The 24127-nt window shown below is 41.4% G+C and overlaps 1 protein-coding gene across 1 annotated transcript; it reads left to right on the top strand.

Moving 5' to 3' along the window:
* Positions 1–4275: 4275 nt before the first annotated feature.
* LOC106987892 (cytochrome c oxidase assembly factor 7) lies at positions 4276–21841 on the top strand. Its single transcript, XM_015086240.3, has 3 exons — positions 4276–4455; positions 7907–8047; positions 20566–21841. Exons 1-3 carry the CDS (start codon positions 4350–4352, stop codon positions 21012–21014), a joined length of 696 nt encoding a protein of 231 aa, XP_014941726.1. The 5' UTR covers positions 4276–4349; the 3' UTR covers positions 21015–21841.
* Positions 21842–24127: the final 2286 nt, after the last annotated feature.

Genomic DNA, 24127 nt, shown 5'->3' with positions numbered 1-24127 from the left:
GCAAGCAAACAAAAACATGAAAAATGTGAAGTGGTGGGGCACCTGGGTGCTTCAGTCAGTTTAGCATCCGACTCTTGATATCAGCTCAGGTCATGATCTCATGGTTCATGGGATCGAGCCCCATGTCAGCGTGGAGCCTGCTTGGGATTTTCTCTCTCCTTCTCTCTCTGCCTCTCCCTGCTCACACATGCATGCTCTCTTTCTCTCAAAATAAATAAACTTTAGAAAATGTAAAAAAAATTTTTTTAAATATAAACTGGCTACCGCATATTGCATTCCAATGAGAAATGTACATAAGAGTTCTAGTTTTTTTTATATTCTCATCAATACTTGGTATTGTTTGTCTTGTTGATTATTGCCATTCTAGTAGTTGTGTAGTGATATCTCAGTGCAGATTTTTTTTTTTTTTTGCACTTCTCCATGCTGGGTGTCTTTCTTTCTTTTTTTTTTTTTTTTTCTTTCCTTCTTTTTCTTTTAGAGACAGAGACAGCATGTGCATGAGCTGGGGAGAGGGGTAGAGGGAGAGAGAGAGAGAGAGAGAGAGAGAGAATCTCAAGCAGTCTTCATGCCCAGCATGGAACATGATGCAGGGCTCAATCCCACAACCCCAGGATCATGAACTGAGCTGAAATCAAGAGTCAGACACCCAAGTAACGGAGCTACCCAGACGCCCCTTTGTTGGATGTCTTTTTGTGTGCTTGTTGCCTCTCCATATGTCTTTGGTGAAACATCTACTCAAATATTTTGTCTATAAATGTTTTCTGGGGCACATGGGTGGTCTTGGTTTCAGCTCAGGTCGTGATCTCATGGTTTTGTGGGTTCAAGCCCTGCATCGGCCTCTGCACTGGCAGCACAGAGCCTGCCTGAGCTTCTCTGTCTCCCTCTCTACTCCACCCCCACTCACTCTGTCTCTCTCAAAATAAATAAACTTAAAAAATTTAAAATAAAATAAAATAAAATAAAATGTCTTCTTATTGTTGAGTTGTACGAATTCTCTGCATGTTTAGGATCCGAGTCCATGGTGGGATAGGTGGTTTGCAATTTTTTCTCCCACCCCTAAAATATATATAAGCACATTTAAATGTTAATAAATGTTACTGAATTGCTCTCCAAAGAGAAGACATCAATTTACATTCCCACCAATAGTGTATGGGAATGCCCATTTCTCAGCATTCTAACAAACACTAGCTGCCAACCTTTGTTGATCTGAGAGATGAAAATGGTATCATAATGTTCTTAGTTTGCCTTCCTTTGATCATTTGGAGGAGCATCTCATCACATGTTTATTGACCAGTGCTTTTCCTCTTTCAAGAGTTGCATGCTCTTGTTGAAAGCTTGCATTTTTCAATTTTGTATCCCTTAAGCCCTAGCCATTTGCAAGCATCCAGGGAATGTTTGTTGAGTGAATGAAGAATAAATGAGATAATGGATCTAAAGTACTAAACTCATAATTAGTGATCAATTAATATTAGTTGAATCTAAGTCTAGAGTCAGGAGTTGAGTGCTATAATATTCTTCAATTCTTCCCTCCAGGATTTGGGATGGTTATTGTGAACTCTAGGATTCTAAGAAGGCTGGTTTCTCCTTCATCGTCTCACTACGTGTTTTAGAGTAAATCGCTTAACTTCGCTGACCTTCAGCTTCAGCAACACTCTAAACGGTGTCTACAAGCTGTATCCCGCTTAACAAAAAGGGATGTTAGGTAAAAAACATGAGATTAATTTACAAGAAGCATATATTCATGTATTACTTGAATAATTAAATAAGTTTAAAAAGTAAATGTGAACATTTATAAGAATAAGGAGGAATAAATCTACAGAGATAAGGAAAAGACTAAAAAAGAAACTGGCAACCTTTCTGATGACACTAAATTTTCTTTTAAAGGTGTAACTTCATACTTGGCCCAGCCTGTCTTCCATCTTTTCCCCAACTCTCTATCACCCTCTACTGCCCAGGTGGGCTCTTTTTAATGTAGTTCATCAAATGATTAAGGGAAAAATCATTTGTGGCCTGTTCCTGACCTTAGCTATCTACATCATCTTCACCAAGACTTTCTTTGTTCTTGACCCTATGACTGGCAGAAGGGACAAAAAGCTCACAGTGTCATGGGGGACACGGACTTTCATGCCATTATGGGCATAACAAGAAACGTTTCTGGAACAGGAATGACTCTGAGCCAGGCACTCTGCTCAGCATTCTGTATACATGAACTTTTAGTCCTACCAACAGCCACAAAGGATTTTAATTTACAGAAGAGGAATCAAGCTCATAAATGTGATTGGTTGAAGGTAACTACTTAGTAAACATGGGGCATAGATTCTGATTAAGATCAGTCCTCAAAAAAAAAAAAAAATCTGTCCTCCAAAGTTAGTCTTTTCCTACTATATTATACAAGAATAAAAAGTGGTGTGGAACACTGGAATGGGCGCATTTAAATTTACTTTGGGAGACAAGTGGCTGTTGCACCTGGGAAGACTACAGGGAAGACTTCTCTCCTCTGATTTGGGCAGAGAAGGGGGGTTAAGGCCTTAAGAGCAGCAGTAAACAGGGACACAAACCTGGGACCTATTCAGAGATCAGAAGGTTGAGTGGGGTATGAGGAAAGAGAGGTATGATATGAAGCTAGAATCACATTGTAGCAGGGCCTTAAAGGCCAGGCTAAGGAAGGTGGGCTCAAAATCAAAGGTTAGGGTTTCCCTTCTAGGTGTATGTGTACTGAGGGGTCTCCCAAGGTGATCAGGCATATGAGAAACCACACAAAAATGTGGCATATCACTTGGAATGTCAATTTTACTGAAGGGCTTGGGAAAAGACAATCTTGTATTTTCCTATAAAAGATATATTATTATGGAACTTAATGTGAAATCATAAGAATTTTAAAAATAAATTGGGGTTGGGGGTGCCTGAGTAGCTCAGTTAAGCGTCTGACTTCTGGCTCAGGTCATGATTCCCTGTCGGGCTGTGTGCTGATAGCTCAGAGCCTGGAACCTGCTTTGGATTCTGTATCTCCCTCTCTCTCTGCCCTCCCCCCCCCCCACTTGTGCTCTCTCTCTCTAAAAAATAAACATTTAAAATTTTTTAAAGAACTAAACTAAAATAAAATTGGGACTTCAGAAACATTTCCCAGTTATAGGAAGCTGCTCCCTGATAAGGGAGTGGTTGGAAGTAGTCCACTCTCTAATGTCTTTCGGGATAGGTTAATAGAGGAGTCATTGGGGAAGCATTCCCGTAGGTGATGAGAAACCAAGGATTGAGTACCACTGAGGACTCTAGAATAGGGCTGTCTGGGACCTAAAGATGAACTGGATCTGACTGTCTTTGGAGAGCTTGCAGTCCAGGCTTTATGGAACTGATGATTCTGTGCAAGAGAACAAAGCAAAAGCCAGGTGAAGTTTCTCTCCTCTGCCCCATCTCCTTCATATGTTCCTCTTGTACCACATGCACTTTTATTTAAAAAAAGTATTTATCATGCCCCTATTCTCTCACTTCTTGTATGATCTTGGACAAGTTATTTCTCTGGAGCTCAGTTTCCTCATATGCAGAATGGGGATAATAATACCTACCCCATAGTGTCACAATGAGGGTCATAGTGAGAACTAAATGAAAACATGTATAAAATCTCTTAGAATAGAATCTGGAACAAAGTTCAACACTGTTTAAACAGTAGCTATTATAACAGAATTATTACTACAACCTCTGTAGCCACTGTGTTCCAGTAATCATCTCCCATTGCCATTCATTTCTTATGTCATTCAGGTTGAGGGTGGAAGGTGGGGGATAGGTCTGGGAGGAACATACAGATGAACCAGACGTCATGGCACAGACTTATGAATATTGGTTTGTGCAGCTATACCTAACACATAGTAGATGCTCAGAATGCTTGCTGAACAGAATCAACAAATGTCTTCCCACTAAACTGGAAGCTCTTTAAAGGCAGGGACCATACTTCCTAGCTGTTGTATTACTGGAACCAAGCCCTGGGTGAGCCACACAGTAGGCACTTGGAGATCCCCGAACAAACGAATGAATGAATGAAGAAATAAATAACTGCAGGCAGAAAATCATTAGGGCACAAAGCCGGCTCAGAAAAAAGTGTTGCACAAAGATCGTCACCAGTTTTAGAAAAGGAGTGAACATAGCAAGAGACGTGTCAGCCAAACAGCTTGAGGCCTCAATAGCTCAAGGATTTAGGTTCACTGCGCCCCCCCTTCCGGGATACGGGTGAGCGCAGACCTCCGCGGCCCGCCCCCAGGCCCCGCCCCTCCGCTGGCTCACGTGACCGCGGGGCGGGTGTGCAGAACCACCAGGGGAGGAGCGGCCGGCTAAAGTCGGCTGAGCGAGCAGGGGCCATGGCGGGCGTGGTGGACTTCCAGGACGAGGAGCAGGTGAAGTCCTTTCTGGAAAACATGGAGGTGGAGTGCAACTACCAGTGCTACCGCGAGAAGGACCCGAACGGTGAGCGCCTCCGGCGCAGCCTGGGGACACGTGGGGACGCATGGGGGAGGGGAGGGGGCTAGACGGGTCACTAGCAACCTCTGGAAGAGGTCTGGAAGGGGTCTCCGGCCGGGGACTCGTTGGGACGCGATGGGACGATAACGACGTTGTGTGTGTTGGGGAGGAACAGGTTGGGTTTCTCGAGGACCTGCGGGGTCGCAGCGGCGGCATACTAGGAGGGACAGAGCCTGGAGGCCGGGGCGGGTACGACGAGAAGTGCTTGGGTGCTGGGGGTAGAGCGATGGGGATACATCAATGAACAGATAAAATTCCCTGTCCTTCTGGAGCTTACATTCTAGTGGAGGGAATTGGACAATAAACGTAAGGAAATACATGAAATCGTGTGTTAGAATCTAGTCATTAGTGCAATGGGAAAAAGGGCTGAGGTATAGGGAGTTGAGGAGGGCGATTTTGAATTAAGGGTCAAAGGTAGTCATTGAGAAAGTTACATTTGAACTAAGCCTTGAAGGTCTGTGAGATCAATGCTAGGCAGAGGTAACATCTAGTGAAGAAAAGGCCCTGAGGCATGAATGTGCCCCTTGTGTTCTGGGAACATTGAGTTGACTTGAGTGTGTGGGTGGATATTGGTGTCCAAAAGAGGTCACCCAGAGCAGCCTGGTGTGGGCTCACCCACCAGGTGAGTGGTTTATAAAGGGGGGGGAAATGACACTAGTCTTACCTTCCTTTTTTTTTTTTTTAATATTTTTTCATGTTTATTTTTGAGAGAGAGACAGAGACAGAGTACAAGCAGGGAAGGGGCAGAGAGAGAGGGAGACACAGAATCTGAAGCAGGCTGCAGGCTCTGAGCTGTCAGCACAGAACCCAACGTGGAGCTCACACTCATAAACCGCAAGATCATGACCTGAGTTGAAGTCGGATGCTTAACCGACTGAGCCATCCAGGCACCTCACTAGTCTTATCTTCTAATAGCTTGCAGTCTGGTTTCCAGAATATGATATAGCCATTTCTTGAAGCTAACCAACTAACCAGAGTTGCTCTGCAGTATGATGGCTTAATAAGAACCCAGGGTGGTTCTTTGAGGGCTCACCTGTGTCCTAAGAGGAGTTGGAGTCACTGAGGAGCAGGATTGTCGGGAAAGACTTCTGGGGGGAGGTCAGGAGGAGCAGGCAACTGTTGATAATGGAGGAGAGGGTGGGAGAATAGAATGCTGTCTTCTGGAAGGTTGAAGCGAGACTATAGTGTAGTTAAATAAGATTGAAGAGTGAGGTGTGTCAGGCCTTGAATGCCAGGGTAAGGCATTTAGACTATTCTGTAGGCAGTGAAGAGCCGTACATGTTTTTGAGGAGAGAGTTCACGGTAATGTACTCTGGAGAGTATACTAAGCATTGGAATGGGGAAGGGTGGGCATACAAGGACTGGCTGCAGCACTTTAGAAGTAGAGCCTGAGAGGAGGCAATAGTGACTATACCTACTGTCTTTTGAAGTCATGATCTCTTACCAGGATAACTAAAATAGCCTTCTAACCTCTCTGTTGGCATGCTCATTCCCTTAAAATCTGTTATCTACCTTCAAACTGATAGTTAAAATTTCATTTTGTTCTAGTAAATGCTGTCTTATTAGATTTTTAAATAACAAAACAACATGTTGGTTGTCACCATTACTGGAGTATACCCCCTCATGCATCTTGTTCTTCTATATTCATCTGGGCATATGCAAACATATAGTGGAATGACATACATACATACATACATACATACATACATACATTTATTTATTTATTTATTTATTTATTTATTTATATTTACTTATTTTTGAGAGAGAGACAGAGCATGAGCAGGGGGAGGGGCAGAGACAGAGGGAGACACAGAATCGAAACAGGGCCCAAGGCTCCCAGCTGTCAGCGCCAAGTCTGATGCTGGGCTTGAACTCATGAACCATGAGATCATGACCCAAGCTGAAGTCGGATGCTTAACTGACTGAGCCACCCAGGTGCCCCCTGGAATAACCTTTTAAAAATGCAAATTGAATCATATCACTACTCTTCTTAATTTTTTTTTAATATCCATTTATTTTTGAGAGAGAGAGTGCGCACTTGCGCAAGTAGGGGAGGGGCAGAGAGTGAGGGAGACAGAATCCATAGCAGGCTCCAGGCTCTGAGCTGTCAGTACAGAGCCTGACGTGGGGCTCGAACCCATGAACTGTGAGATCGTGACCTGAGCCGAAGTTGGACATTCAACCGACTTGAGCCACCCAGGGGCCTCTATCACTACCCTTCTTAAAACCCTCCAGTGATTTGCCATTGACCTGGAATAAAATCCTAACTCCTTCCTGTGTTCCACAATACCCTGTTATTTCGTCCCCATCTTTCTCTCTTCATTTCCTACCCCTTTTCTCCTTGATCCAGCCACATAATACCTTATTTGTACCAAGCTTATTCCCTCTTTGGGGTCTTTTAATTTATTGTTTCTTGTGCCTGGGACTTTCTGCCCCCTTCCTGTTTTATTGTCTTTAAATCATTAGTTCATTCTTGTTATTCACATTTCAGCTCAGACATTAAAGTCCTTACTAGGTCCTCCCCGATTGCCCAGTCTTGTAACTATTCCGGCAGTTTGCACAACAAACTATCTTACCCTGTTTTATTTCAATCACATAACATTTGTTACTGTTTAAATGTGTCTTAAGAAATATAAATGCATCTTGCTCACCTATCTACTTATTTTTTTCCCTCCTCTAGAATGTAATTTTTAGGAGGGGAAGTGACTGTATGCCCACCATCTATAACAGTGTGTGGTACGTGGTCGCACATAGAAGCTCAAATATTTGTTGAAGGAAAATTAATGACATAAGTGTCATTTGGAATGAAGAAGGGACGGGGGGAGAGATGTTAAGAAGATACTCACTGCGATTAGAGACTGCTAAAAAGGGAGAGTCTGTTTCCAACTTCTTTAGTAGCTACCATTTCTACTCAGTCTTTGGGCTTCTCATTCTCAGCCTGGCTGAGGAATATAGTCAGGGAAACACCACTTTCTTGCTACTACAAAGACTAGCCCATGGACCCTTTTGGTTTTCGTTGTTTTATTGCTGAACTTCCCAGGAAGTTCCAAAGGTAGCAAAGTTTCAGTCATGAAAGGCAGTGGATCTTTGGCCCTGGCTAACAGGGAGCAGAAGGGCTCCACCAGAATGGCTGGTGACTGGTGGAGCCAGAATAGTGGCCACTGTCTCCCCAGACTGTACATTGCTCAGCCCTGGCTAAGGACAGACAATGCCAATTGTAGGAATGGCTGAGCACCACCTGCATTCTTTGTGGTGAGGTCACCTTGCTACACCTCAGGAGGACAGAAAGAAGCTGGTCCTCAATAAAAGACACATTCTGGCCTGCCACACCTCAGCCCTCCCCACTGCTGAGCAGCAACCCCTGACATGAAGAACAGCTCTTGCCTTCTCCTCACAGGATGCTATCGGTTGGTGGACTATTTGGAAGGGATCCAGAAGAATTTTGAGGAGGCTGCCAAGGTATTGAAGTTCAACTGTGAAGAGAACAAACACAGTGATAGCTGCTATAAACTGGGGGCTTATTATGTGACCGGAAAAGGTAAGGTGGTGCCTACTTTCATTGGTCATTGTCATTGATGGTAGTACTGGCATGACATCCTGAGCCTCATGCTCAGGACCTCAGGGTCCTCACTGGCCAGGCTGTGGGCAAGCACATTGTGGGAAGATTTGGAGAGAGTTCAAGGGGGAAGAACATAGCCTTTCAAATTAGGCAGACCTTAGGGAATATTATTAGCAAGAAGTGGGACCTTGACCCATTCACTCTAACTCTGCCTCAGTTATGTCACCTGTAAAATGGAGAAAAAATAGTACTTGCTATTAGGTAATATTAAATAAGTATAATAAGATAATGCAGGTAAAGACATCAGCATATGCCTGCCACAGAGGAAGGGACCAATTATTAATTCTCTGCCATCTGTCTTTTCTCCTCATTCCCTAATTGCAGTTATCACTATAGTAGTGAGTAGTGTTTAAATTATCTATTGCTAAATAAGAAATTATTCCAACAAAGTTATTATTTCACATGGTTTCTATAGGTCAGGAATTTGGGGTCTGCTTAGCTATATGCCTCAGGATCTCTAATGAGGTTGCAGTTAAGACATTAGCCAGGGAGTTGGGGCTAGAGTCGTTTGAAGGCTTGACTGGAGCTAGAGTTTTCAATTCTAAGATGGCTCACTCACATGGCTGTTAGGAAAGCCTTCTGTTCCTTTCTAGCTCTTATCAGGAGACCTCCATTCTTTGTGACAGGGATCTGTCTGTGGGCTGCTTATGTGTCATTTTGACATGGCATCTTGCTTTCCTCCATAGTGAGTGATCCAAAAGAGTGGGATGGAATCCACGGTGTCTTTTATGACCTACCCTTGGAGGTCACATGTTTTTCATTTCTATCACATTCTGTTTGTTAGAAGTGAATCAGTCCAGTCCACACTAATAGGAGAGAACTAACATCCAGGCTTTTGAAGGAAAGAATAGCAAAGAATTTATGGGCATATTTTAAAAACACCACAAATAGAGAATATGACCTTTGACAGGCAACTGTTTTTTCGAGGATTGTATGATTCATTGATCTCTTGTTCCCAGGGCCCAGCCAAGCCTGGTTAGAAAGATACTCAGTGAAAGTTTGATGAAGAGGGTGTCTTTTTAATTCTCTGGAGTTGTGTGAACTATTTCTGCTTTCACATGGGACGTGGGGCCTGTGGTAGTCACTATTTTGAAGAAAGTTTAGCATCAGCAGGAATATCAGCTTCCCTTGATGGAGCAGAGAGGCATTTTTTTGACCTAATAATTCTCCTAGTGTCCTTCCTAAGGAAATAACTGGAAATGCAAGTAAAAGTTATGTGAAAAGATACCCTAGTATTATTTATCTGGCAAAATTTTATTTTCATTAACTTACAGTTTACAGGTAATACACAATTTCATTAAAATAATGATTAAAAAAAAACCCCTAAAACCTGTGTGCCAATAGTAGCAGCTTAGTTAAATAAATAATGTTACCTCCATTGGATGGAATGTTAATTAGCCCATTAAAAAATAATGTTTCTTTTTTTAATGTTTATTTATTTTTGAGAGAGTGCAAATGGGGGAGGAACAGAGAGAGGGAGACAGAGGATCCGAAGGGGGTTCTGTGCTGACAGGCTGATAGCAGCAAGCTTGAAGTGGGGCTCAAACTCACAAACTGCAAGATCATGACCTGAGCTGAGGTTGGACGTTCACCCGATTTAAGTAATCTCCGCACCCAACATGAGGCTCAAACTCAAAACCCTGAGATTAAGGGTTACATGCTCTACCAACTGAGCCAGCCAGGCATTTTCCCCCACCCCCTTTAATGTTAAGTAATCTTTTTACCGTTTTTTACTATATTTTTCACAAGGACTTTGAATTTCTTATTGAATTAGAGAAAACAAAAGAGGCCCTGAAATTGTTCTCTTATTAGACAAATTGATGTGATTAATGATTGTATATTGACATTTTTTTCTTTTAGATGTTACTTTATTGAGCACACTTTTACTGTCTTTAGTGAGAGAATGAATTAAGTATGGACCAGTAGAGGGAGGGAAGGAGGACTCTGATACCTGTTACACCTGGGAGAGCTTGAGAAACATCTTCAGAGAGATATGTAAAATACTATAGAGGGTCAGTGCTGGGAGTGTGTGTTCAGTGTTGACACAGGTGGTGCTGTCGCAGAAGAGGCAGCATTCAAACTGGTCCTTGAAGGACAGAGTGTGGTTTGTTTGGTGGAGGTGGTAATAAGAGTTATCTCAGGCAAAGAGAAGGTATGTGGGTGTGAAAGAACACAGAGTGTTTAGAGATCAGTACTTAATCCTGTTAAATTTCTCTGGATGTTCAAACCAGAGTGGTCATGGAAGATCCTGTTAGCTGATCTTTGCTACTCAAGCCATTTTGGATTGCTGTTTAGCAGACCTTGGGCCCTGCCATGTTTAAAAGCCAAAACTGTTGACTCCCCCTGCCTAGTTCTGAGCCAAAGAATTTTCCAGTCTTTTTGCTTTTGCTTTTGCTTTTGCTTTTTGCTTTTTGCTTTGCTTTCGCTTTTTGCTAAAAAATCACCCCGTGTCCTTTCTTGACACAGACAGGTTAATAACTCTTTTACCAAGGATAGCTTGGGGCAAGGGAAAGAGTGGGAGGCCAAAGAACCCACTTTTAGACAGTGTAGCATCTGACAAGGCATTTTCTTTCTCTGAGTAGCAATTTCTTTGTTGACAAAATTAGAGTAAGAAGGTCCACTCATACCTTCTTCATAGGATTTTTCTGAGCATCAAATGAGAATAGCTTTGTTAAATTGTAAAACATTTTATCAACGTGAACAGGTCTGGTTGTGCTGCAGAAGTTACTCTGGATTGCACACTTAGAGTGTACACATCCAAGGAATACGTTGGCCAAATGTTTTCATATAGGAAATCAACTTTGAACTATTCTCGTGAAACAATCTATGTGTCCTATGAAAAGAAGTAGAAGTTAACTCTGACACATATGTCTTTGAGGAAATATTATGCAGCCAATAAAACAGATATTAAGAAGGGTTTCTAATGGGGCGCGAAGAAGGTTCATGATTACAAATGTAAAAAGACCAAATTGGGGCGCCTGGCTGGCTCAGTCAGTAGAACGTAGGACTCTTGATCTCAGGGTTGTGAGTTTGAGCCCCATATTGGGCACAGATATTACTTAAAAAAAAAAGAGCAAACTACATAAAAAACTACATAGTGCTAGGAGGAAATACACCAAAAATTAAGTAATGATGGTCTCTGGGTGGTGGTAACAATAGATGACTTTTGTTTCTCTTCTGTTTAAGAGTCTTCAATTTCCTCTTCTAAAAAGTGGGATTGCTTTAGAGGAGGACATGAAAGCTCAGATAAGTTGATGACAATTGCAAATGAATCTTTTTTCTCTAAAAAATGTATGTATGTATGTATGTATGTATGTATGTATTTATGTATTTATTTATGAGAGAACATGAGTTGGGGAGAGGGGCAGAGGAAGAGAGAGAGCAAATCTTAAGCAGGCTCCACAGTCAGCGCAGAGCCTGATGTGGGGCTCAATCCCATGACCTTGGGATCATGATCTGAGCTGAAATTGAGTCTGATGCTCAACTGACTGAGCACCCAGGCACCCCGCAAACAGATCTTTTATCTCTAATCTAGATTGCTTTTGTGAGCTTCAGACCACACGTACCTGATTTTTTATTAGACCTATCTACTTAGAATTATCATAGGCATGTCAAACTTAACAAATCAGGGGCACCTGGGTGGCTCAGTTGGTTAAGGGTCTGACTTTGGCTCAGGTCATGATCTCACAGCTTGTGAGTTCAAGCCCTGTGTCAGGCTCTGTGTGGACAGCTCAGAGCCTGGAGCCTGCTTCGGATTCTGTGTCTCGCTCTCTCTCTGCCTCTCCCCCGCTTGCACTCTCTCTTTTTCTCTCAAAAATAAATAAACATTGAAAAAAAATTTTTTTTAACTTAAATTAGATATGGAATTCTTAATTGTTTTTTCTCACCCCAATTTATTATGCCCATTATCTTCCACCTTAGCAAGTGGATCTCTCTCTAGTAGTAGCTAATAGCCAGTTTATCTCCAAAATATGTCTCAAATCTGCCCTCTCTCCCTCTCCTGCATCATTCTTATCCAAGCTACCTTCCTCTCCTGCTTGAATTACAGGTAGGAGATTAATGCAGGTCTCTAATCCTCTTTCCATAAGGAACTAAAATGGACTTTAAAAAAAAAGTTTATTTTATGATAGCATGAGCAAGGGAGGAGCAGAGAAAGAGAGGGAGAGAGAGAATCCCAAACAAGCAGGCTCCACACTCAGCATGGAGCCCGAAGTGGGGCTTCATCTCACGACTGTGAGATCATGACCTGAGCCGAAATCAAGCGTATGACATTTAACCAACTGAGCCACCCAGGCACCCCTAAAATGAACTTGTAAAAATATAAACCATGGACACTGTCTTGGGCTGAGCTGTGGTGGATGTTTTTGAGGGCAGCCAACCCATAGCCTGTGCTTTCTGTGGAAGCCTGAGTTGGCCTTTGTAGCTTTCTCCCTCTGTGTCACAACCCAGTCTTCCAATGACACTGCAGTTCACCAGCTGCCCACCTTAACAGATTCAAGAACAAGGGGAAAGACAGTATAAAAATGAGGTGGTGTCAAGTAGAAGTTAATGTGGACCTGAGGAAAGCTAAGAAGGAAGACTAGATGCTGAAAAGGAGAAATGTAAGCTAATTTCCTAATAAATCTACTTCTCCACAACAACCAGGGCAGTGTAAGTTGATCTGTTAATAGCATTGTCAAAAGCATAAATAGCAACAATTTGGAAAGCCACCTCCAGGCTACTCAAGCTGCTAAGAAACTGCTTTCTGGGGAAAAGCAGCCCCCATAGAGAACATCATCTGGCTTGGTTTCATTCCAAAATTTGTGTCCTTTTTGGACAGAATTGTTTGTAGTCCCATTCAGTTGAATCTGCTTGAGCTCTCACTAACATTGCTTCTAGAATATCAGAACAGACCAAGGCTGTGGTAGATAGAGGTGCTGTCCCAGCATTCATTTCTCCATTGACATCTTCCCATGCTCGCATCAGTGAACAAGCTGTATGAGCTCTAGGAAACATTGTATGCGATAGTTCAGTTTTCTGAGATTTGGTTTTCAAGTATGGTACATTTGACCCACTGTTGGCCCTTCTTGCAGTTTCTGATATGTCGTCTGTAGCATGTGGTTACTTAGGTAATCTTATCTGGACGCTTCCAAATTTTTGTTACAGAAAGGATCCTGTACTCCTGTAGATGCTGTTAAGCAACTTCTTCCTATTTTAGTTCTTCTCCTACATTATGGTGATCCAGAAGTATTGGCAGACACCTGCTGGACCATTTCTTACCAGACTGGTGGTCCAAATGAGCAGATAAAAGTGGTTGTTGAAAGGGGAGTTGTGCCCCAACTTGTAATGCTTCTAAGAGCTCCTAAATTGTCAATTGTGACTTCTGTGCTAAGAGCCATAGGAGGTATTGTCACTGGGACAGATGAACCGACTCATGTTGTAATAGAAGTGGGAGCACTTGCCATCTTCCCCAGCCTGGTAATGAGCCCCAAAACTAATACTCAGAAGGAAGCAGTGTGGACAGTGTGAAACATCACAGCTGGTTGCCGGCACCAGACACAGCAAGTTGCGAATCATGGGTTAATCCCATTTCTCACTGGCATTCTAAGGAAAACTTTAAAACACAAAAGGAAGCTGTGTGGGCTGTGACCAACTATTCAACTGGTGGGCCAGTTGAATAGATTATAAATCTTATTCATTGTGGTATAATAGAACCACTGATGAACCTCTTAACTGTGGAAGATGCTGGGGTTATTCTGAACACTATTTCAAATATCTTTCAGGCTGCTAAGAAACTAGGTGAAACTGAGAAACTTAGCATAATGATTGAAGAAAGTGGAGGTTTGGACAAAATTGAAGCTCCACAAAACCATGAATTTTATACAAAGCTTCATTGCACTCAACTGAGAAGTATTTCTCTGTAGAAGAAGAGGGGAAAAAAATGTGCCAGAAATTACCTCCAAATGCTATACATTCTCAGTTCAGGATTGCAGATCTGGAACCTTTAACTTTTAGATTGTACAGCTGAGGCAGAAAGTTGTTTGTTGTGTGCTATGTTTGCTATACGTTTGTCTTACTGTTTCTCTACTAAGAAGTCTTTTTATTTTTTATTTATTTTTACTTTTCATTTTATTTTAAAGAGAGAGAGTGCTCTCATAAGTGGGGAAGAGGAAGAGAGAGAGAGAGAGAGGGAAAGAGAATCCCAAGCAGGCTCCATGCTCAGTGCAGAGCCTGATGCAGGGCTCAATCCCATGACCCTGGGATCACGACCTGAGCCAAATTCCAGAGTTGGCTGCTGAACTGACTGAGCCACCCAGGTGCCCCAAAAACTCTTTTTAATTTTTTAATTTTACTTTATTTTTATGTTAGAGAAAGAGAGAATACAAGCTTGGGAGAGGAGCAGAAATAGAGAGAGAGCGAGTGCCTAGGTGGCTCAGTCAGTTACGCATCTGACTTCGGCTCAGGATCAGATCCCAAACTGATCTCTCAGTTTGTGGGTTCGAGCCCTGCATCGGGCTCTGTGCTGGAAGCTTGGAGCCTGGAGCCTGCTTCAGATTCTGTGTCTCCCTCTCTCTCTGCCCTTCCCCTGCTCACACTCTGTCTCTCTCTCTCAAAAATAAATAAACATTAAAAAAAAATTTAAAGAAATAGAGAGAGAGAGAGAGAGAGAGAGAGAGAGAGAGAGAGAGAGAGAGAATCTTAAGCAGACTCCTTGCTCAGTGCAGATCCCAACATGGAGCAAGATCTCACAATCAGAAGAACATGACCTGAGCCGAAATCAAGAGTCACATGTTTAACCAACTGAGCCACCCAGGTGCACCCCAAGAATTCTTTTTTTTTTTTAATTTTTTAAATGTTTATTTATTTTTTAGACCGAGGGAGACAGAGCGCAAGTGGGGGAGGGGCAAAGAAAGAGGGAGACACAGAATCTGAAACAGGCTCCAGGCTCTGAGCTGTCAGCACAGAGCCCGATGCGGGGCTCGAACCCACGAACTGTGAGATCATGACCTGAGCTGAAGTCGGACGCTTAATTGACTGAGCCACCCAAGTGCCCCCCCCCAAGAATTCTTTTTAAATGAGGTTTGCTATTATAGCATTTTTTACACTACAGTTATACTTGAACAGTTCCAAGTTATGTATACTGTCTGAAGCTTCTCTTCTCAATAGGTTTCTTATTTCTGTGTGGAATTTCGTATCTTGCAGTATCCTGTAAATGAAGATTAAATTCCACCCTTTTCTTTAGTTAAAAAGAAAAAAAAGAATATAAACCATAGATTGGATAAAATATATGAAAAACAGGCAGTGTAGTGCTGTGATCCTCAAGAAAAGGAAAACATAAAATGTGACCCCGTCCATGGTTACTTTTTCTGCCTGGAAGTTCTTTCCAGACTATCACAGAGATGGAAGCCAAAGAGAGCATGACAATTTTGCTGAACTGATGAGGCAGAAGTCAGAATTTCTGGTGAATAAAGCAGTTGGAATTTGAGGGACAGAATGCTAGAGAAGAAAGAAGCTATACTGAGAAGGCACTCCAGAAATCCATATAGGAGTACTTTTAGGTCTTTGGCCTAATGTTAAGCAGCACATGCATAGAGGGAGACTGAGAGACCTTCATTGAAAAGCTACTGGGGAGCTGTGAACTGAGAAGAGGTTCCAGAGGTTTCACAGTAATGGGAGTGGTTTGAATTCCAACCAGCCCGAGTGGAGAGACATTGAACATTACATTCAACTGAGATTGCCCTAGTAGCAAGACTGTTCTATAATCTGCTCTAACAAAACTTACAAACAAGTGCCATAGGGATTTTGGCTACCAGAACAAAAGTTCAACAACCTTCAAAGGAATATAGCAAAATCCAGATTGAACAAAGTATCATGTACAGTGTTTAGCATAAAATAAGAAATTGCTAAACAGAAAAAAAGCAGTCAACAGAAACACCTAGATATGACAGAGATGTTGAAATTAACAGTTAAATATTTTAAAACAGGTGTAATAGGGGCGCCTGGGTGGCTCAGTCGGTTAAGCATCCAACTTCGGCTCAGGTCATGATCTCACGGTCCATGAGTTCGAGCCCCGCATAGGGCTCTGTGCTGACAGCTCAGAGCCTGGAGCCTGCTTCGGATTCTGTGTCTCCCTCTCTCTGACCCTCCCCCGTTCATGCTCTGTCTCTGTCTCAAAAATAAATAAACATTAAAAAAAAATTTTAAACAGGTGTAATAAATATTTTTAAAAGTTAAAATAAAATATGGGCATAATGAGCGAATAGATAGGAAATCACATTAGAGAAATTAATACTTGAACCAAATGAAATCCTACAGTAGAAAAACATAATATTTGAAATGAGAAGTTACTTGACAGGCTTAATAGCAAAATAGACAATTTGAAAGATTGGTGAACTTGAATATAGGATTATAGATATTACCCAAAATGAAGTGATGAGAAAAAAAAAATAGCCTCAACCTGTAGGAGTCAGTATTCTTCAACCTAGCACATGTATATCAGAGTCCCAGAAAGAAAAGAGATTGGGGCAAAATATGTATATATTTGAAGAAATAACAGCAGAAAAATTTCCAAATTTGATGAAAAGTATCAGTCTGCTGATCCATGGCACTCACTGAACCCAAGGAGGATAACCAATGAAATTATACCTAGACACATTATTACCAATTTGGTGAAAAACGAAGATAAAGAGAAAATCTTAAAAGCCATCAGAGAAGGGCACCCGGGTGGCTCAGTCAGTTGGGTGTCCAACTCTTGATTTCAGCTCAGGCCATGATGGGTCATGGGATCAAGCCACGTGTTGGGAACTCTCTCTCTCTCTCTCTCTCTCTGCCTCTCCCCTGCTTGTCTCCCCATGTGGACTCTATCAAAAAAAATTTTTTTTTAATTTTTAAAAATTAAAAAAAAAGGCAATCAGAGAAAGACTTTGAAGGGAATAGTGGTGAGAACAACTCCTGACTTTTCATCAGAAGCAACATAAGCCAGAAGACAAAACAACATCTTTAAGGGATGAAAGAAAAAACTATCCAACATGAATTCTACTTTAGCAAAAATGTCTTTAAAAATGAAGATGGGGGCACCTGGTGGCTCAGTCGGTTAAGCGTCCAACTCTTGATTTCAGCTCAGGTCATAATCTCATGGTTCATGAGATTGAGCCCATGTCCGGCTCTGCACTGACATCATGGAGCCTGCTTGGGATTCTCTCTCTCCCTCTCTCTGTCTCTGCCCCTCCCCCACTCTTGCACATGTACTCTTTCTCAAAATAAATAAACATTAAAAAAAATAAAAATGAAGATGAAATAAATTCATTTTCAGATAGACAAAAGCTGATGGAATGAATCATTAGCAGACCTGCACCACAAAAAATGTTAAAGTTGTTTGGATTGAAAGCAAATGATAACAGATGGAAACTAAGATCCATACATAAGAATAAAGCACATTAGAATATGTATGCAGATATGAGACTTTTTTCCTCATTTCTTAATATCTCTAAAAGACTGTTTAAAGCAAAAATAATGGCAGTGTATTGTGAGGTTTATATATAGAAGTAAAATCAAAAAGTATACGTAGAAGTAAGACATAATAGCAATAATACAAAGGATGGAACTGTGGTAAATGAATAAAAATGTATTTTAAGATTCTTACATTATATGTGAAGTGGTATAATATTTGTGGTAGATTGTGATAAATTAATGTTATATGTTCACTAGATAAGTCACTGAAGAGGGAAGTATAACTAAAAAACCAGTGATAAGAATGACATGGATTATTAGAAATACACAATTCAAGGCTCAGCTGGCTAAGCATTCAACTTCAGCTCAGGTCATGATCTCATGGTTCGTGGGTTCGAGCCCCGTATCGAAATGTGCTGATAGCTCAGAGGCTGGAGCCTGCTTCATATTCTGTGTCTCCCTCTCTCTCTGTCCTGCCCCCACTCATTCTCTCTCTCTCTCTCTCTCTCTCTCTCTCAAAAAATGAATAAACATTAAAAAAAATTCAAAGAAATACACGATTCAAGGCACCTGGCTGGCTGGGTTAGTGGAGTGTAACTCTTTATTTAAAAAAAAATTTTTTTTTAACATTTATTTATTTTTGAGACAGAGAGAGAGCATGAACAGGGGAGGGTCAGAGAAAGAGGGAGACACAGAATCTGAAACAAGCTCCAGGCTCTGAGTTGTCAGCACGGAGCCCGACGCGGGGCTCGAACCCACGGACCGCGAGATCATGACCTGAGCCGAAGTCGGACGCTTAACCAACTGAGCCACCCAGGCACCCCGAGTGTGACTCTTGATCTCAGGGTTATGGGTTTGAGCTCCACGTTGAATGTAAAGATTACTTAAAAGTGAAATAAAATCTTTAAAAAAAGAAATACACGATACCAAAGAATGCAAGAAAGGAGAAAAAACAAAAAGCATTTGGGACAAATGGGAAATAAGTAAGATTATAGATTTTAACCCAGCTATAATCAACAATTGCATTAAATGTAAGTAAACACTCCAGTAAAACACATAGATTGTTAGGCTGTGTATAAAAGCAAGACCTATATCCTATTTAGATATAAGGTGGCACAAATACACTCTCAGAACTGAAAGAACTCAGGGGAAATAGAATCTATGTATGAGTTTTTCTGGAAAAATCTATTTGATAAGCAATAAAGAAGTTAATCAAAAGAAACAATTCAGGAATGGAGAAGCTCTCATGAAAAGACTGGTGATGAGTGGAATCCATTTAGAATGACTATTGGGCTTATTAGGTTACTGAATAGAATGTAAATAATATAAACCTTTAGAGCATAGAAACACCACAATGTTTCCCGGACACTTATTATGTGCCAGGCTCTTTGTAAAAACGCATTTAAGCTTCTAACATATGAAGTAGGTACTGTTTTCCTTATTTTACAGGTGAGGAAAATGGAGGCTTATAGAGGTTAAGTAACTTGCCTAATGTCACACAGCCAGCAAGGAATGGAGCCAGGACTGGAGCCTAGGTTTTCTGGCTACAGAGCCCAGGCTTCTGTTAACCACTGTGCTATGCTGTCTTCCTAAATTAAAATAATAGAGAAGTAACAAAAAGTAGAGGGCGGGGGAGGAAAGATGGAAGGAAATGTGAGACACCAGTATCCTCACCTTTTATAGTTGTGAGTTAGTACTTCTTAGATTTAGTTAAGGGGCACCTGGGTGGCTCAGTTGGTTAAGCATCCGACTCTTGATTTCAACTCAGGTCATGATCTCATGGTTCGTGTGACTGAGCCCCACATCAGGTTCTGCGCTGATAGCACGAAGCCTGCTTGGGATTCTGTCTCTCTCTGCCCCTCCTGTGCTCTCACACATGTGAAATAAATAAATAAACAAACAAACAAACAAATAAATAAATAAATAAACTTTAAAAAATAAAATTAGCATATACAATCCAATTTTTCAAAGTACATACGTCTATCTAGCTGTCCATTCAGCCAGCCAGCATGTAATCTGAATATATACTACAAAGCTAACTGGAATGGTATTCTCTTAATGATAATGATGGTTATTTTTAGGTGGTAGATTTGGAGTGATTTCTTTAAAAAATTATGTTAAAAGATAGTGTTTGTATTTTTTGAGAATGAGTGATAGTACATAGGGATTTGAAATTTTCCATTAAAAAGAAAAATCTAAAAACTAAAGAGAAAATTGAGCCCTGTCACCACCATTGCTTAAAATCACCCATTAGCAGTTTCCCATAATTTCTAAGATAAAGTACAGGATCCTTAATAAGATGCGTCAGACCTGTGATCTGACCCTTACCTGTCTCTACAGCCTTTTTTCCCTAGCGATTTCTGGGTTCTAGACATATGAGCTTTTTTTCTCTTTGTATCCTATTCCTCCTGCTTAGAACAATTCTTACTCCATTTTTTTTCCTTCTTTTTTTCCCCATTATATTACATCTCAAATATCACTTCTTTGGGGAGACTTTCCTTGATCTTAACCTGGTCTAGGTCAGAGCCATGATACATTCTCATTGCATCCTGGACTTTTCTTCCAAATGCTTGTCACACTTAAAATCATACATTAGGTTGTGTGGTTGTTAAATATCTGTTTCATTAGATTATAAGGGTAGGGACTGTGTCTGTTTACTCCAGAACCTAGAACAGTAGTTGGCAAATAATATGTATTCAATATACATTTAATGAACATTTAACAAAGTGCTTATAAGATCACATGTTCTCCCTATAATCCCATGAGGTAGTTCTTATAGTCCCCACCTTTCACCTCCTTTAGGGGTGGTCTGCCTCATAAGATATCATTTGAACAAAGATTCCAAGGCTGGAAAGTCTTTGTTGTATATACCAGGCCACCTTCCTTTCATGCTGCCTTAGCTCAAAATGTATGAACTTTATTCAGGAATTAGTCTCTAACTTTGGCCTCAGACATGCAGGTTCTGCCCTGGTTGGGTTTATTTTTTTCTTCCCTTTCCTTCCTCCCAGGTGGACTGACCCAGGACCTGAAAGCTGCCTCCAGCTGCTTTCTGATGGCGTGTGAGAAGCCTGGAAGGAAGTCTGTGGAGGCATGTCACAACGTTGGTCTCTTGGCACATGATGGACAGGTCAATGAAGATGGCCAGCCTGATCTGGAGAAGGCCAGAGACTACTACACAAGGGCCTGTGAAGGCAGCTATGCCTCCAGCTGCTTCAATCTCAGTGCCATGTTCCTGCAGGGTGCCCCTGGCTTTCCCAAGGACATGGGCCTGGCATGTAAATACTCAATGAAAGCCTGTGACTTGGGCCATGTCTGGGCCTGTGCCAATGCCAGCCGCATGTACAGGCTGGGGGATGGTGTAGATAAAGATGAGGCAAAGGCCGAGGTGCTAAAAAACCGGGCCCGGCAGCTGCACAAAGAACAGCAGAAAAATGTCCAGCCTTTGACATTTGGGTAGTGTGGCCCATGCTTCTAAGTAACACACAGCTTGAGGCTGGCACCTCTTATGTCTTACATAGCCCTTGAAAGTCAACCTGCTGGAGCAGGAAGACTTGGGACTTAATGTCAGTAGCTCTGGTTACATAGACCCATTACCCCAGAGTGTCACCTACTAGGTTGTAGCCTGAAATGTTTATTTCAGTCAGTATTCTTTCATCTGTTGTGTTCTGTGAAGACACACACATTTATGGGATTTTATGTCTCAGAGTCTGTGCTCTGTGAAAAAAGGCAAACTAGAGAGCAGTAGAGACTGGGCGGGGGGTGGAGAGGGGAGACAAAGAGCAGGAAGACTCAGCAGCCACAGTGCCTGAAGGAATCAGACCTTATTATTATCATTATTATTATTTTAGTTGGGAGGGCTTGAAAATCAGAGTCTTGACTTACATAATAGAGGGCTTAAGGAGCTAAGAACAGTTAAATAGTCACGACTTCCACCCTCTGACTTATGTAATCATTGGTGTAGGCTTTCTTTTTGCCTTTAGAGTCAGAGCTTCAATAAATTCTTAGAGATTGGGAGGGATGTGCAGCATAAAAGTTAAAGGTCATTATGCTTCAGGATTGCCAAAGAGGATGAAATATAAGCTGTGCTTTAGCGGAGGCATCCACAGTTGAAAATTAGCATCCCCAGTCCACTCACCTGGCATTGCTCATCATGCTGAAGGACAGATTATTCCCGAGGCAACTTCACCTAGGGATTTGTAAGCAAAGGTTTTGTGACACATTTTGTCCCTCAGAACTGGATCTTTTTAACTGTCTCTGTGAATAAACTATTGTGATTGATTAGTAGTTTGTGTTACTAGTTTCTCTCCAGATTCTGGGTAGGGTAGAGATGTTCTTTGTGGTGGTTGTGCTTTTTCTTTTAAGGTAAACCTTTGCCTTTTCTATTATCTTCCTAACCCGTCACTAGGGGGCAAGCTTGTCATTTTCCTGCAATAACAGGACTGGTCTGTCACCACCTACTGTTTCTGAGCTTCCAGTTTTGCAGCTGTTCTACAAGGAAGGCATGCAATGTAGATGAAGGTTTGTAAGCTCGGCCTGCCAGTTTCTCAAGTTGATGGAGGAAAGGGACTTTCCCAGGAGCAGATAAGTTTTAAAAAGTGAGTTTATTTTTAAAATGTGAAGTAGTTTTTGTTTGGTTTAAAATAAACTCTGTAAGCCAACAAGCATATGAAAAGATGTTCAACGTCGCTAATCATTAGGGAAATGCAAATCAAAACCAGAATGAGATAATTGTCCCACACTTGTCAGGACGGCTGTTCTATTAAAAAAAGGGGGGTGCTCCCTGTGTGGCTCAGTCGGTTGAGTGTCCGACTTCGGCTCAGGTCATGATCTCACGGTCTGTGAGTTCGAGCCCTACATTGGGCTCTGTGCTGACAGCTCAGAGCCTGGAGCCTGCTTCGGATTCTGTGTCTCCCTCTCTCTCTGCCCCTCCCCCACTCATGCTCTATCTCTCTCTCTTTGTCAAAAATAAATATTAAAAAATAATAATAATAAAAAAGACAAACATTTTCAAGGATATGGAGAAATTGGAACCCTTACACATCGTTGGTGGGAATGTAAAATGATATAGCCACTTCAGAAAACAATATAGTGGGGGGGAGAAAACAATATAGTGGTTCCTCAAAAAATTAAACATAGAATGGCCATATCATCTAACAGTTCCATTTCTGGGTGCACCTATGTTCATAGCAACATTTACAGTTGCCACAAAGCAGAAGCAAACTCAGATGTCTATCAGTGAGTGAGTGGATACACAAAATGTGGTGTATACATACAATGGAATATCACTCAGCCTTAAAAGGAAGGAAAATCTGACCCATGCTACATGGATGAACCTAAAAGACAGGCTACATGAAATAGCCATCACAAAAAGACATACTGTGTAATTTCATTTACATGAGGTATCTAGATCTACTCAGAGAGAGAGTAGAATGGTGGTTGGCACAGGCTGGGGGAAGGGGAAAATGGGAAGTTATTTAATGGTTATAGAGTTTGAATTTTGCAAGACAAAATAGTTCTGGAGATTACTTGCACAAAAACGCGAAGTAGTTAACACTACTGAACTATACATTTAAAAATGATTAAGATGGTAAATTTTATGTGCATTTACCACAATAAAAAAATGTAAACATTTAATTTTTTTTAATGCAAGGTTTGAAGTTTTCGGTTATAAAAGCGGTATGTTTTCATGAAATGCATTTTGGAACATGGCAGAGGAAACAATTACCCATCACTATCCTTTACAACCTACTAGCATTCTTTGGCCCAATAGTGTTGTCATTTAATTACTTTTTAAAGAATTACATCTTTCCAATTAAATTATTGGTATTGTAATTTTGAAGAGTTAATTTGATTTTTGGTAGCAGATGTACTGGGTTATTTTTTTATGGACCAGTTCCTGCCTGGGACCTAAGGTGCCTGCCTTCCTTGGATCACATAGTAAGATGGGGCTGAAAGCAAGAGAGTAAGCATTAACAGTTTCAAAATGTGTACTTCACAAAAGTTATTAAAATGTAAAGAGTAAGAATTTACTGCCCAGAAAGGTCCCAAGGCCATTTCATACCCAAGTCACTCTGGGAAGGAATGGATTGATAAAAGCCAGCATAGTTGAGTTTCTCACTTTTGTGCAACGTTTGAGGCAAGGTTTGAAAATGGGTTTCCAGACTCTGTTCACAGCAAGCTACTCATTACCGTGTCCTCTGGCTAGCAGGCATTCGAATCATCATTAGCAACTATTTCTAATGTGTTTCCTCTGTGCCAGGCTTGGCCTGGATAGTCTAATGAAGAAGTTTCCTAATTGACTAGTGGTTTGTGTTTTCACTAAAATTTCATAGTGCAGTGCTCAGTGTTGTGAGAAAGGGAAGCAAGAGTCTCAGAGACAGAGGGCCTAGAGGTTTGGGTTTTATCTTGTTGGTCATGCAGAGTCACTGAAGGGTTTTGAGCAGGAAATTAGATCACCCTACTGTGGAAAACGAATTGGAGAGCAATGTGGGGGTAGAAGGGGGTGGAATCAAGCCTGGGGTTAAAAAAGAACCCAAATTTCTAGCCTGAGTACCTGGGTGAATGGGGGAG

The sequence above is a fragment of the Acinonyx jubatus genome, chromosome C1, assembly GCF_027475565.1.
Source record: "Acinonyx jubatus isolate Ajub_Pintada_27869175 chromosome C1, VMU_Ajub_asm_v1.0, whole genome shotgun sequence".
Taxonomy (NCBI): Eukaryota; Metazoa; Chordata; class Mammalia; order Carnivora; family Felidae; genus Acinonyx; species Acinonyx jubatus.
This window is presented reverse-complemented; position numbering and strand designations above follow the sequence as displayed.